At 42.6% G+C, this 15,545-nt stretch overlaps 1 protein-coding gene across 1 annotated transcript; it reads left to right on the top strand.

Moving 5' to 3' along the window:
* Nucleotides 1-10,526: 10,526 nt before the first annotated feature.
* CER1 (cerberus 1, DAN family BMP antagonist) lies at nt 10,527-14,606 on the top strand. Its single transcript, XM_088472581.1, has 3 exons — nt 10,527-11,021; nt 12,421-12,471; nt 14,322-14,606. Exons 1-3 carry the CDS (start codon nt 10,527-10,529, stop codon nt 14,604-14,606), a joined length of 831 nt encoding a protein of 276 aa, XP_088328707.1.
* Nucleotides 14,607-15,545: the final 939 nt, after the last annotated feature.

Raw genomic sequence — 15,545 nt, forward strand, 5'->3', positions numbered from 1 at the left:
GGGTAGAGCCTGAAATTGGAAGTGTTTCTGTAGTATAGCAAACCGGATATATTGCTGATGAGAGGGCACTATAGGTACATGTAGGTAAGCTTCCTGAATATCCAAAGATACCATAAAGTCCCCAGGTTCCAAAGCTAGGATAATAGAGTGCAGGGTTTCCATTCTGAACCTGGGTACCCTGATGAACTTTTTCAGGGAGTTGAGGTTGAGGATAGGCTAATGAGACCCATTCCCTTGCTGTGATAGTGGGACTGGAACTATAACCCCTGCTTGCAGCAAGGACTGAATGGCTTTCTGGATGGGCAGAGCCCTGTTCGGGTCTGATGGAGAGCTGGTGTAGAAAAATTAGTGGAGTGGCCATCTGTCTTACCTGTGAGAGACAACTTCTCTTACCCAAGCATCTGTGGTGGTTTGACGCCAGCACTGGGCAAACTGAAGAAGTCGACCTCCTACTCTGGGGTCCCCCAGGGTGAGGCACGTCCTGTCAGGATGAAGGCTTGTCCTTGGATTTTGAAGCAGGACCTCTGGTGGTCCAGGACTGTTTGGTCCTGGACTTAGTGGCCCTAGTGGAAGCCGACTGCCTAGGATAGGACTGACCCTTAGGCTTTCCTTGGGAACAAAAGGACCTAAATTATGTTATCCTAGGTTTTGCGGTAGCTGCTGAAGGCAGAAAGGTAATCTTTGATGCTGCTAATGTGACTGCAATCTTGTCTAAGTCTAAGGTAATGCTTCTAAGGCTTTTTTAGAATCTGCATCCGCCTTCCATGAAACGCAACCACAGAATGTGGCGGGCAGACATCGCCGTGGCCGAAGCTCTAGAAGCTAGGAGACTGGCATCCAAGGACGTTTCTCCAATATATGAAGCTGCATCTCTTATGTGAGCTACATAAGACATCTGATCCCGAGAGGTGTCTGGGGGAAAAGATTCTTCAAGGGCGTCTACCCAGCTCTCAATTGCTTTTGCCACCCATGCAACAGCCATGGTCGGGCGAGCAATGGCGCCTGAAAGAGAGTACACAGATTTAAGGCCAGTTTCAATTGTTCTATCCATAGGGTCCTTTAGTGAGGAAACTATAGGGATAGGTAATGTAGCACTTTTGATCAAACGCGTAACATGGGAATCCACGGCTGGGGGAGCCTCCCATCTTGCACAATGAGCTGCAGGAAAAGTATAACAAGAGGTCAGGCGTTTTGGGGTCTGAAACCTCTTACTAGGCATCTGCCAAGCCGCTGCTATGTGCTCAACTAGTTGATCCAAGAGGGCAAACTCTGCTGAAGCCACTTTTTGTTGTTTAAATAGTGGGTGCTTTGATTTGGGGGCGAGCTCATCATCTTCTATTTGTAAGATAGATCTAACCGCTCGCACCAAAGCAGGTATAATTTTAGGCTGAATCTCTGCTTCTTCCCCCAAAGGAGACTCAGTATTAGACAGATCAGCATCTTCTGTCTCCTCAGATGACACCTCAGTATCTGAGAGCTGCGTAGACTGTGAAGATAATACAGGACGCTTAGTAGTCTTACTGGGTAGGGGCTTCTCACCTTGCAACATATATTTTTTTTTATAACAACATTTTCTTTATTGAGGCATAACAGACATACAACATAAAATTTTAAATAAGCACATTCAGTTGTGAATATAGCAAATTACAGAGTAATAACCATTGTACATTATTCAAACATAGCAAAGTATCAGCAAATTACACAATGGCATATCCATAGATAAATAAAAAATATGAATGAGATTTAATAAAAATAAGATATAATAAAATAGAATAGTGTGAGCCCGGGTCTGCAACCATCAGTACCCAACCATAAACTAGGTAGCATCAAGGGAGATCGGGGGATCTTGTTCACCAACACGTGTCTCATACCAAAGAGTATTTCTGAAACATTTCTGTATCTGTTCCCTGAGTGTCTGCATAGGCAAACGCAGGGGGGTTTCCGTCTGCCTGGAAACCCCACTCCCCAGCACACACCATGGCCTCAATAGAAATAGTAATATAATAGAATGTTATTAGTGCTGCATGTTCTTCTCATTATCACAAATGAAATGATTAGCACCAACTGTGGATCTTTAAAAATGTGTCAGCCAGTAATAAATATACCTGTGCACCAACTAGGAGATGTGGAAAACTGTTAGGGGTGCACTGTTACAAACCATCAATAGGGTTAATAATTAATACTGTATAATAATACACTATTCAGTACGTAAGGAGACCGATATATACATATATGTCCAGGGCAGTGCTAAGTTCTTCTGCCGCTCCCCCAGACTCCCGGACTTGCTCCCATACCCTGGAATGGTGCCCACATCTGAAATAAAACATTCTGCTCAGACAGGATGGACCTACTGCTGCATCTAATGGCATACTGTGATCGCTGGTCCTGTATATGCTGGAATTATGCAACACAATATACTTTGTATGTAACATATTAAAGCTGGATAAGTGCTAATTATGCCCTCTTCATACATATAATATAGTGCCGATCCCTGGGGATGGGGCTGCTATCTTAATCACACCAACAATGGGCTGGCTCCAGTGAGCCTGGGCCTGCATGCACCCTATTGGTTTAGATAAATACATGGGTGGGTTTAGTAAAATGCCTTAAACTGCTCCATGACTTATTGGGGGATGTTCCTGGTGAGTCCTACCCAGAAAACATGTATATATGCATTGCACAACTGATCTAAAATTGTAAGGAATCTACTGAATGGTTATGGCCCATCTGTTTCCTATGAGCTTCCATCATGAACTCCTTGTCACGGCCAGGGTATTTCAGCATGGCGCTAGGCGAGTCTTACCTGTGAGGTCATTGTGGCGCGGGCTGTCTGATGGTGGAGCTGGTACCTGGCGGGGGGCTTTGGCTGCGCACGTTGTTGTGCGGGCCTGTTGTCACTCTGTGCTGGTAAGGCCTGGCGGCATCTCCATTCCGTTTGGCATGGGCGCCGCCATCTTGCCTTTGGCCATGTGATGCGGCTGGCCAATCCTGGTGAGTCACATGTTCCCTCCGGCCAGTAACAGCACGGCATGGGGTATTTAGGAAGGGTCAGTGCCTTCCTTCTTTGCCAGTGCAACGTGTATCTCAGCCTAGCTGAGAGGGAGTTCTCTGTGCTTATCCTGTTCCTGTGAATTCGCTGTCTGCCAGTCTGCCTGTCAGCTCCTAGCTCCCACTGGACTACCCCGCTTCCTCCATCACCCTTGCCCATAGCTGAGTGCCTGAGCCTGCTGACATCCTGCGCTTCAGTTCACTACCTGCATACCTGGCTTGATTATTTTCAGTTCACTACCTGCATACCTGGTTTGATTATTTTCAGTTTCACTACCTGCACACCTGGACAGCTCTAATTGTTTCTACTTGGACATTAACCCTTTTACTCCCACCACAGAACTCTTGTGCACATTTATATATTCCTGGACTTTTATTTACTGCCACATTATATGTCTACTCAAGCACTTATTAAAAATCCTAGTTTTATTTTCAAATCTGCTTCTGTGATCGCTCCTGCTACCACCCCGGGTCCACAAACAACCCAGAACATAACACTCCTAAACCAAAAGGGGCATGTCTAGTTATTATGCTATATAATGCTAAGAGTAGTAGAAGATTAATGGAGATTACTGATTGAATCAGCATTCCTGTGACATGGGCATCCATAGTTTCAATTGTACTTAAAATCAGCAGAAGTTAGTATGTTTAACCAGACTGATACACGCTGAGTCGCATAAATATATCTAGTAGAACTGTTAATTAAGTTTAAACACATTTAATGATTGTGTGGTACTTAATGATTTTAAGAGGGAGGTCTATCAAAGGACAATTAGGTATACTTATTGGCTCTACATTTTACAATGCAGAAATCAATGGATTCTCTGATTGTAAGATATATGGTGAAATCTATTGGAGGTTGAAAAAGAGGAAATATTCTTGGGAATGTGCCATTAGTAGATTATGGCGATTGGAAATAGTCATGTAAACCAATATATTTGGTCAAAATCAACCTTTGATAGTCTCCGAACAGTCATATATAAATTAAAAGAAAATGTTTGTCATGAAAATAACTCTGATCTGCTGTGGACACATACCGTAGGTTAGATACATTAAGCAATTTGACAGGGGTGTAATTAGCTGTTGCTGTGCCCTAAAGCAACAACATTTTACTGTTGCCTTTGTGGCCTAGTGGGCATGTGCTCACCACTCTGTTAGCTCCAGCTCTGCTCTGTAAAGTGGTACTCAGTATAAAAAAACAAATGAGGTCCACTGCACAGGGAGCAGAGTGGGGCCACTACTGTAGATGAACATTCGTAGCTGGATCCTCTCACAACTCAAACTCATAGCAGTTGTAGTTATGTCCCTACTGTCACAAAGCAGGATCTCAGGGTAGTGGGTTCCTTGCTGCCGACCTAGGGTGGCGCTAGCAGAACCAAGGCTGAGTCTAATGGATCCCCTAGTATTCACCAAGATAACCCACAAGGGGTATTTGGGCTTCACTGGAGGAAGTCTGCAAGTTGCTGCCCTCAGATCTGTCTCTTGGTGCAGCACGTTGATGGCCCAGAAAAGCATTGTACCGAATCAGTAATCCAGAGAGAGGAGCCAAATTTGCAAAGTCAGGAACACTGCAGACATTGTGAGGTACCGAATCAGAAGCAAGAAACGTCAATACAAGCCAGAATCAGTATTGCAGGTATAGTATAGAGCTCAGCTAGGACTTTATACTCTGGCACAGAAAGGTGCCCAGTGTGGAATTTAAGCATGCACCCCTGATTTTAATCAGCTGTCCGCAACTAAGAAAAAGCAGACCGAACTATGCGCTCTCCATTATGCAGCAGAGCAGGGCAACAGTGGAAGGAAAAAGGAGATAATCTAGCACATGGGGTCTAGTAACTGCTGAAATTTCAAACCTACTGACAAAATGTAATTGCACACACTAAATGCAAATAAATATCAGATCATTTTATTTGGGAAAATTGTAGCTCCGCCTCCGCCTTTACCTTGATTAAGGAAGCTATCTGACAAATATACAAAATACAGCTTATATCAAGCATTAAAAACAATAAAGCAGATTATTTTGCTGCTATTTAGTTAGCTTGGCTGGCTCATTATACTGCTTCTTCTGCACTGTCCATTGGTCTGAGAAGGAATAATGAGCCCATCCTTTCGCCTCTGGCGGGACCTGGCTATGCAAGTGCTTCTTATCATTAATTTATCACTATTTTCTTCAATTATGAAATTATGATTATTGGCTAAGTTTTTTGATACATATCTTCATATACTGGTGTATCTTCCCTTTGTATCCTTCTAATCTTTTTGACAAAAACTTTAGTAAAAAAAGATTGTTTAAAAAATATTTGACGCACTCAGTCTCTAAGTGTTTTTATATATAAACACAGTAATAATCTGGCCTAGTTCAATAGATGCAAAATATCTGTATTAAATATAGCATCCCCAGCATGATTAATAGAGGCCATAGTAGCATAATGGTGGAGGAAGGCGAACTCTACAAGCAAGCATCATGTGTTTCTCTGAGTAAATTACTTATTTAAGTGATGGTATTGTAGTCTGTATATTTAGAAGATGATGGAGTGAATTCCTTGCATAGCCTTCTTTAGGGTAATCAGTGAACCATAATTATCACAAATAAGCAGTCGGCATTATGCATGGCCTATGTTGACATGTTAAAGAGAACATGAATGAAATGAATATTGTGTTTTAACTTCTGTCTAAAGGCATTCATTCACAGAGCACATAATAACAGGTGATGTCATGTTCCTGTACTTCTCTTGTAACATAATTATATGCTTAGATGCTGCATGCTTACACTGCTTGTGCAGAGACATTGGTAGTTGCTTGTAATAAAACAATGGTCACAGAATTTGTATTAATCATCCTTAAACATTACACAATTGAATAAAATCTAAAATCCCTTTTCATGTGAAATGTTTTTGGAATGATTATTTAAATATTTTTAAACACTTCCATAAAACCAAAACTCGGAAATTAGGTATTTTCTACTGTTGGGGTCACATTGGTTTCTAAATATTGAGTAGAACTGTAAAATGGGTACTGCTTCTGCCCTGTCACCTGAAGAGTTGACAGACGGGTATTTGTGTTGAGAAGGGGGGGGGGGGGACAGTAGCCTGATGTTTTTTTTTGCCAGGGCCACCAAGAACCCTAACACCGGTCCTGCTGGGGTGTTATATAAAATGGAGTGTGGAGTGCAGTGTAAGGAGTGTAGTGTTTCAAAGTCTGCCCGAGTTACATATATATTACATGCAAATATTAGCATCTAGTGGTGGTACCACTTGGCACCCATATGTTTGCAATATGCTTTATTACAAAGTTATTACTCGCTAATTGTAATGCTGAGATTTATATAATTACATATTTATGCACCATTATTCTATTCTAATCTATGGATGACATGTCATTTCACACAGACACTTAAAAAAATCTATTTCGTACCAAAAATTGGCAATAGTTCTAGAAAAAAAATGGCTGTGATTTCTGGGCATGATGTATATCCAAGTGATTTTTTTTAAATAAAAGTGGACAAAACACGAAGAAATAAAAACACTTTAGGAGTATATTACAGTGTACCATGATCCATGTTAGTAAAGTGATAAATCATATGTCTTAAAATATTTTCAGATCATTTTTTTACAAGGTTAAAGCAAAATTAATTGGAATGTAGTATTAGCATATAAAATCATAAACAGGAACAAAAGAAGGTTTAGTTTGATTATCTTAATTTAAAGACTCCAAACAAGATTTCAGAGTCAGAACCACACAGATTAATCCAAAATAGAACCCTTGAAATGTAATAACTGTACTACTGATTGGAATATCAGACCTAGCCAGCTGCAAACTAGGAATGGAAGGACTAGAGGTCATCTAAAATGCTAAAGACATTTTATTCCTTTTTAAGTCAAATATAATTTTATCTTCGAAGGCTAATTTGCAATCTATTTTCTTCTTGAAAACTTCCAAGGCAAGTTTATTATTTAGGAGGAGGGAACAGAATCTGTGGTACATCCTGTGATGATAATTTGCAATGTAAAAACCTTCACCAGCAAGAGGTAAGAATTGAGATTTAAATATCCACAAGTACAATGAGAGATACACAGGCTGCAAATCTGTGTCCTATGTCACAATAATAAGTGGCACTTGGTTCAGCCAAATTAGCAGGTAATAAAAATGAATCCCTTTGAAGTAAGATGCAAATAATGACAAACGTATTTAGCTCGGATCAACATGACAATAATTAGCAGTAATCATCACACTGTTTTGAAGCAAATGGTTGCCAACCTAATTGTTGATTGAAATTTCCAATTGAATCAAGCGGTGTGTGGATTACAAATCCTGGCACTGAGCTAGCAATTATTGTCAAAGACTGCCTCGGAAATAGGTGTTTCTTTTTATCTTGCTGTCAGGATTTGTGAGGCTATAGTTAAACCTTCAAGTCTTTTCTTCATATAAACAGGATATTTAAAATGTTGTCAGCTAAGACTTTCAAAGGAAATGTTTAGTTTGTAAATGTTTTTGCAACTTCTCAAGATGGTCTCCAGTGTCTTTTGTTTTTTGTAAATTGCATATTTATTTAAAGGTCTATTTTCCTTTCCAATTGGACATAGTTTCCAACAATGTTTACTGTCATCTATTTTTCATATATAGCATTAATGATTTAGATCAGTGGTTCCCAAACTTTATCAGTTCAAGGCATCCTTAGGGTCTCCTTAATTTTTCAAGGCACCCCTAAGCCAAATTAATTACCTGTAGTACTACCCTTTATGTAGTGCCCCCTGTAGTACTGCCCATTATCCATTGCCCACTATAGTAGTGCCCCTTATTCAATGCCCCCAGTAGTAGTGCCCCTTATGCAATGCCCCTTGTAGTAGTGCCCATTATGCAATGCCCACAATAGTAGTGCCCCTTTTTCAATGCCGCCAGTATTAGTGCCCCTTATACAATGTCCCCTGTAGTACTGCCCTTTATGTAGTGCCCCCTGTAGTACTGCCCATTATGCAATGCCCCCTGTAGTTGTGCCCATTATGAGGTACCCCTTGTAGTAGTGCCTCTTAGTCAGTGCCCCCACTAGTAGCCCCCACACCCCTGTGCAGAGCTTACCTGACTGAAGTTCATGCTGGGGACCGCTCCTCCTGCTGACACTCCCACTGCCGCTGCGCTGACTGGATCAAGCTGGATCCAGCAGGAGCGCAGGATCCTCACAAGTTCCCAGTGATGCATTCCGTGGGGCCGCGGGCACTGCATCACTGGGAACGCTGAAGCGATCAGAGGCTTCTTTAGTCTCTGATAGCTTCAGAGAAGCCAGCAAATCAGTTTCTGTACAAAAGTGAATCACAATCTACCGGCGGGAGCTCTGCGAGCTCCCGGCAGATCGCGATCGACGTTTTGGCCAGGCCTGCTGGGATGACAGCAGCTCTGGGGTGCCAAGGTGTACAGTTTGGGAACCACTGATTTAGATTATTGATTAGAAATCTAGCCTTGGTTTTTCCACACCTTGCAAAAAGATTCAAAATATTTATTATCACGATCAGGCTGCACAATTACAATCTGATATAGTGGGTATGTCTTCAATTTTAACATGTTGTTTAAAGAGGAACTAAAGCTGAAAACAAATATTAGTGTGGCATATTATATTTTGTTAATGGCTAGAATATACATTATATAGATTATTCAGCATATTGCAATGATCTATTTCTCAACACTAACCTTATATCCTAAGCCTGCAAGTGGAGTAGCCTAAGGAACATGGGTATATATATATATATATATATATATATATATAGTGTGTAAACAGTGTTATAGCTAACACATCCTTGATCCCTGACAAAAACTGGGTCAGTGGGCCTGATTCAGAGCCGGACACTCTGACCAGAGCGCACGCTCTGAATCAGGGCCCTCCTACCTAAACTTGGAACGGCCTCCTGGCCGCTCGCATAGCTGTGGGTGACCACCCACAGCATATGCGAGCAGCCAAAAAGATGGTCGCGACGGTCAAGACCATCGCGACCATCGGGCTTACGACGAGACCCTGCGGTAGGGTCTCGGTGACCGCAAGCCTTGGAGTGATTTTGGCTCTATCAGAGCCAAAATCACTCCCACTGACATCACTAGTGATGTCAGTGGGGCCGGACCCAGGCGGTAGGAGTTCCCATAGGAACGCCTCCTTCTGGCAGCCACACCCCCAGCACGCCCACCAAAGGCTGTGTGCTGTCAATCAACATCGAGGTCTCGCGCATGCGCACAACGGAGCTCACTCCGTCGTGCGCATGCGCACTAGGGCACCATCGACCCGCTTGCGAGCGTACAGCGCTCGCGAGCGGGTCTGAATGAGACCCAGTCTCCTAGCACCTACATGTGATGATGCCTACCAGCCCACTCAGAACAGTGACAGTTTGTCAATGACCACAAACTTATTTTCGTACCACAAATTATACTGATCCAATGAGAACACTACGGGGGCTTCAAATACTTGTATACCTGTACACTGATGACAACAATATTACACTGCCCCAATATTATAGTACCCATATGTTCACAATATACTACACTTGCTTATCACAGAAAATTATATTGTGTCGATGACCACAACATTACATTGCCCTGGTGACCTGAATAATATTCTGTACATTGTCAATTGTCACAATATTAATGCCCTAATTAAAATATAAAACCCACCCTAATGACCAAAATGTCCCACAGCCTCACAGAGCACTACATAATACTGCCTCAATAACCTAAGTGTGTAATTGTAAAATAATATAATATATTGAAACTATTGATATTACAATTCAAAACCATATAAAAGCACCAGGTCAATGTCTGAGGACATTCAGTAGGATCCCTGATCTCAGATTGACTTCTAATATCTTTTTTAATACTATTATGAGGGTACATTATACACTTTAAATCATTATTTTTAATTTGAAAAGGATTTATGTATTTGATATTCTTCACAATCGTGCATGTTCCTTCTAAGCCAGTTATACATTTCCAAAATAGTACATGGTGCAAAACTTATATTACTTGGTCAAATAGAGTTATATTTACATAAACAGTCTTAGATTATACATAATGACATAACTACTCACCAACTATACAATTTCACGTGTGTAGACAGATAGATAGATAGATAGATAGATAGATAGATAGATAGATAGATAGATAGATAGACAAATAGCCTCAATGCTGTAGTTAAAATTTTGGAGTATGTGTACTGTACATGATCATGGCTTTCATGCTTATGTTGATCATGCCACGAATACACATTCAGTCTCCTTAGACTTGTACCAGGTGGGTAACACATTAAAAGTCAGACATAAAACAAACATCTCGAAAACACTTTCATGCATACACAACACTATGAAAGAGCAATTTAATTAACATAAATAAATCAAAGGATCAGGATTTTATCACTGGAGTTGTGATAACTAGATCAGGCTGGTCTTTAAAACCCACATACCCTCACACAGGGAGTTATTTGGCAGCAAGAAGTGGACAGCACCATGTTGTTCCAAATCTTCCAGCTCATCATTATATCTTATATTGCTATTGATGCAGAAGGGAGACATGTGGAAGCAAGGAGAAGGACCAAGCATCACACCACCATTCATCAGCAACACTCTGGAAAAGAGAGAGAGAATTCTTGGAATGTTGTGCTGCATGACACCTTTCTGGGAAAGGAACATGTCAAAGCAGAAGTAAAGGAAAATAATTCAGAGAAAAACAAAGTTTCCAAGTTAAAGCTCTTAGACTCCCAAGGGGAAAAAACTGTGCAGACCATGGATTTGCCCAGTCTGAAGGGCCATGGTGGTACCAGAGAGAACTCTTTCCCTGCTCATCCTTTCAGTAATAGAAAAGTGTATGCCCATGAAAAGCATGCCAAAAAGTCCTGGGAGTATTTTATCTATAAAATTAATGGAGCCCCGGAAGACTTTATTTATCCAGTTAAGACACATGAAATACAACAGGAAGTGTGTAAAACTGTGCCATTCTCTCAGGTAAGTGAACATCCATTACATTACATTGTGTCTATGTGTATTTGTCTTTCTATTGAAAATGCTCTCAGTTGGTACAGTATTGATGCTAAATAATGGCATTTATATTTTGTGCAAGCTTTGTTTGACATACCTTATATTTACAAACAATTATATTTGAAATAAACTGCACATATTATATTTAAATTAACAAATTAATTGTAACCAAACAAAAATAATACTCACATAGCAGATTTCTCCAATGAGACTATGCTTGCCTACACTCCCGGAAGTCACGGGAGGCTCCCGATTTTTCGGGTAGCCCCCAGCACCTCCGGAAGTGTAGGCATATCTCCCGGATCCTGCCCACTTCCTAGTGAAGCGGGCAGGATGGAGAGATTTAATGGGGAATTTGCGGGTTCGCAAGGAGGGGGTGGGGCTAAACGGCACAATTTATGTCATTTAGCCCCACACCCTCATCACAGACCTGCGAATCGCTGTCTTTCCCTAGAATGGGGTGGGGCTTAATTACGTCACGAGTCCGGCCCCACCCCCCAAACTGGCATGCAGGAGGGCTGCTCCCGGAAAGCATTTATAGGAAGTCAGTACATATAGACTGTGGGCCTTATTTCAGAGTTGGTTGTAAACATGATTTGTAGCTTTTTGCAGTCACAACTTGCCCTTTTTCTGGTGCGCATGCATATCATTTTGATATGTGCATCTTTTTTCAGCAATATATGTGACTTTTGACTGCGTACAACTAGGGAACAGAACAAGGCTTGTTTCCCTTAGCGATAGACATGCTCCATGCCACTTGGGTACTTATTATCTGTACTATACAGCGATTAAATGAAATCTGCAAGCATTGTGTACTGATTTTTTGCTTTTGTTGGTACTCAGTGAAGCCACACCCCCAGTTGAATAATAGCCACATACGCAGGGCCAGATTAACAATGAGGCGGATGATACTACAGCTCCAGGCCTCCACATAAAAATAGGCCCATCATCTTGACAGCAGGATGATGACCAGCCACACAGATGCTAAGATACTGGAGCTGTGAGAGTAGGAGGTGTACATACCTACATGGCTCTGGTCATGCCCCCACACCTCCACTGCTTCTCACAATAGGCCCTTAACCATTTTCAGCTCAAGTCCCACGTAGCCTTTAATCCGACCCTGCACATATGACTCAGGTATGTGAAGGGGAGGGAACAGCAGCTTATGTAACCTACTCTGAATAGGTCGTAAAATGCACTTCTTTTTTTTCAGATGCATTTTGCGATCTTGTTTGTGTACAACTCTGAATAAGGCCCTATAAATGTTAGGGAGAAATTTAAAGAATTTGGAATTATGTATGTAGTCTAAGCAAACTATTGAGTTTGCTTGTTAGGACCTCTGACTTTTGATACTTGATGTCGCCAGATGAAGGCAAAAAGAAAATCTGATGACTTTGGAAGCCTTCACCTTAGTGAAGTGAGACATTTTTTGACTTAACCCTGTACAGAATGCAGCACAGGGCCGAAACTAGGGGTGTATGAGTGGTGCTGTTGCACAGGATGCAGGTCCCTGCAGGTTACCAGGAACGGCACCCTGTAGCCAGTAGCTCTACTGCAGAGCAGCCCAGAGGCACAATGCAGTCTGTGGAGCTGGCCGGAACACACTTAAGGTGGGTACACACATGACAGATATATCTGCAGATGATGGGCCTTCATACACACTGAACGACAATCATCTGCATGCTGCAGCGGGTCCTGGCGGCCCGGGGGCGGGTAGGGTGCGTGGCCTAATCGTGGAAGGCGTGGCCACACCCCCTTCGTAAAAAAAAATCATTTGCGGCGCTTTGGCGCTGTGTGCCCCTCAGCCCGGTGCACAGCCAATAGGGGGCGCAAGCAGCATGACCGCTCCCCCCTTTGGCATAGGAGACTGCTTGGGCTGTTGCTTTAGCAGCCTCGGACAGTCTCCCAGTACAGCCCAGCTCTCTGCACCCCTGTGTATGGGTGATCGGCTGATCGCCCGTACACACTTGCCGATGGACAGATATGTCTGCAGACATATCTGTTCATTGGCTGTGCAGCACAGCCATTGTGATATATCTGTGAAAGACGTTGTTCACAGACATGTAATTTGTACACACTGGCCGACGGGGGCACGATATATATATTGGCCAATCAATTGATCGGCCAATATATCGGCCAGTGTGTACCCAGCATTAGGACCTTTCAGGCAGTGCTCCACTTTCTAGAGACAACGGCCCCACCCTCTAGATGATCATGTGACATCATGAGACCACGGGTTTAGGAGGCAGGGGCGGCACAGGTCGAACTGTCACCCTGTTACGGCGCTGATGCAGTCTGTCAATTCACTAGGAAGAGTTATATACCTGAGGTCTTATAAGAATAATGAAAGGTGTGACTGATATATAGTATTTGTCACTGTTTACTAGTGTAATGATCGGCTTTATTCTAATGAAATATCCAAAGTGTTTACAAGATAAGGGCCCAAATGTAATGTGGGCAGTGGCATGATTTGGCTATTAAGTCTAGAAGTTAAATTGCTTAAATCGTGCCACTGTCTGCAACTTGTAGGCTATTACATTCGGACCAATGTGCAATTTTTAAAATCACATTTTGGCCCTCATTCAGAGCCGTTCGCTATTTGCGGTCGTTCGTTCAAAAACAAGGGGTGGCTATTCAAATGATCCGTTCGCAAATTGCAGTCTGTTCACACCTCTAAGTCTAAACGAGCGAGCAAAACATACGCTTGTTTATTTGATAAAAACGCCCCCTGGCCGCTCGCACCATACGTCATGTCCGCTATTTATTTGATTAATCGAGTACATCGTACAGCGTATGAACTGCTCGCTATTCTTGTGGTTGGTTTTTTCAACCGCTATTTTGTGAGCAGTTCTGAGTTTAAAAAAACCAAGTGACGTGGTCAATGACGCTGCTGGATTAATTATGCACACCCTTAAAACGCCCGTTTTGACCTTTAAGCACGCCTGTGTTCGAATTCCACTCCCCCGTTTTCAAGCACCTTCCCCTGTTACCACCCACATACGCCTCATTCTGTCATTCAAAATAGCAGGCACTCGCTATATAGCGTACAAACGATTTTCGGCCGCACTGACAGGTTCGCGCATGCGTACTAAAAACCGTACGCATGCGCAGATGTGCGAACATCGCTCGGAACGAGCGTACTGCCGCTAACGAGCGGCTCTGAATGAGGGCCTTTATCCGCAAGGATTGAAATGATCACTTTGAATGTAAAATAGAGTGGAGTTTTTACTTGATATTGATCAGATAGTCTATTTTTTTTCTTTGCAGAATATTATACATGAAAACTGTGACAAATTGGTGATACAGAATAATCTGTGCTTTGGAATATGCAACTCTCTCTATGTACCTAACCAGAGGGACCAGCTAAACATCTGTTCCTATTGTCAACCTTTTAAATTCACCATGAATAACCTGACGCTGAACTGTACAGGATCTAGCAATGTGGTAAAAGTTATTATGATGGTGGAAGAATGCAAGTGTGTTGTACATGGGTATATTAATCATGGGACAGTCATTGCCAATATGGTTATCAAGTCTTATGGACATCAATAAGAGCTAGCTAGTGGCAGTGATAAACTGGAAATAACATATTCCATATTCCATATTCCAACATATTCCAACAGAAATATGGGGGCTTATGTAATAGGGTGCGATCTGCTACCTCAGCGGGAACTCCTGTGAGTCTCCCATATTTTTAAAGCAGCAGTCATTTTAAAGGCAAAACCAGGGATGTCTGCCTTAATATACTTCAGTATTCAGAATAATTTTGTTTTATATGTATATAAATATATATATATATATATATATATACACACTGTATTTGTGTATATATATATATACAGTGTATTTGTATTTATGTGGTACTGTTTGAAAATGTGTATTTTAGTATTTTATTAGAAGTGTTCGCCTCTCATTTTATAATATTACTCATTGGCATATAGGCCCTCATTCAGAGCCGTACGCTCTGAGCAGAGCGCACGCTCTGAATGAGGGCCGGGCTCCATTTTCATGGAGCGTCCTCCCGGACGCTCGTATAGCTGTGGGTCACCACCCACAGGCTATACGAGCGTGCATTGTGATGGTCGCGATGGTCGAGACCATCGAAATTGCGAGCCGGAGCCTGCGGTTGAGGTTTTCAACCGCAAGCTCCGGAGTGATTTTGGCTCTATCAGAGCCAAAATCACTCCCACTGACATCACTAGTGATGTCAGTGGGCCGGCTTCTGACGGGAGGCGTTCCCGTGGGAACGCCCCCGTCACGGAGGCACGCCCCCGGCACGCCCACCAAAGGGGGCGTGCTGTCAATCAACATTGACAGCACGCCCCCTTTGATCGGACACAACAAGCGAAGGACTTTCCTTCGCTCGTCGCGTCTGGCGCATGCGCACGACGGAGCTCCCTCCGTCGTGCGCATGCTCAGTCCATAACATCGACCCACTTGCGAGCGGACAGCCGCTCGCGAGTGGGTCTGAATCAGGCCCATAGTGTCATT

The sequence above is a fragment of the Taudactylus pleione genome, unplaced genomic scaffold, assembly GCF_031769625.1.
Source record: "Taudactylus pleione unplaced genomic scaffold, aTauple2 ptg000127l, whole genome shotgun sequence".
NCBI classification, from domain to species: Eukaryota; Metazoa; Chordata; class Amphibia; order Anura; family Myobatrachidae; genus Taudactylus; species Taudactylus pleione.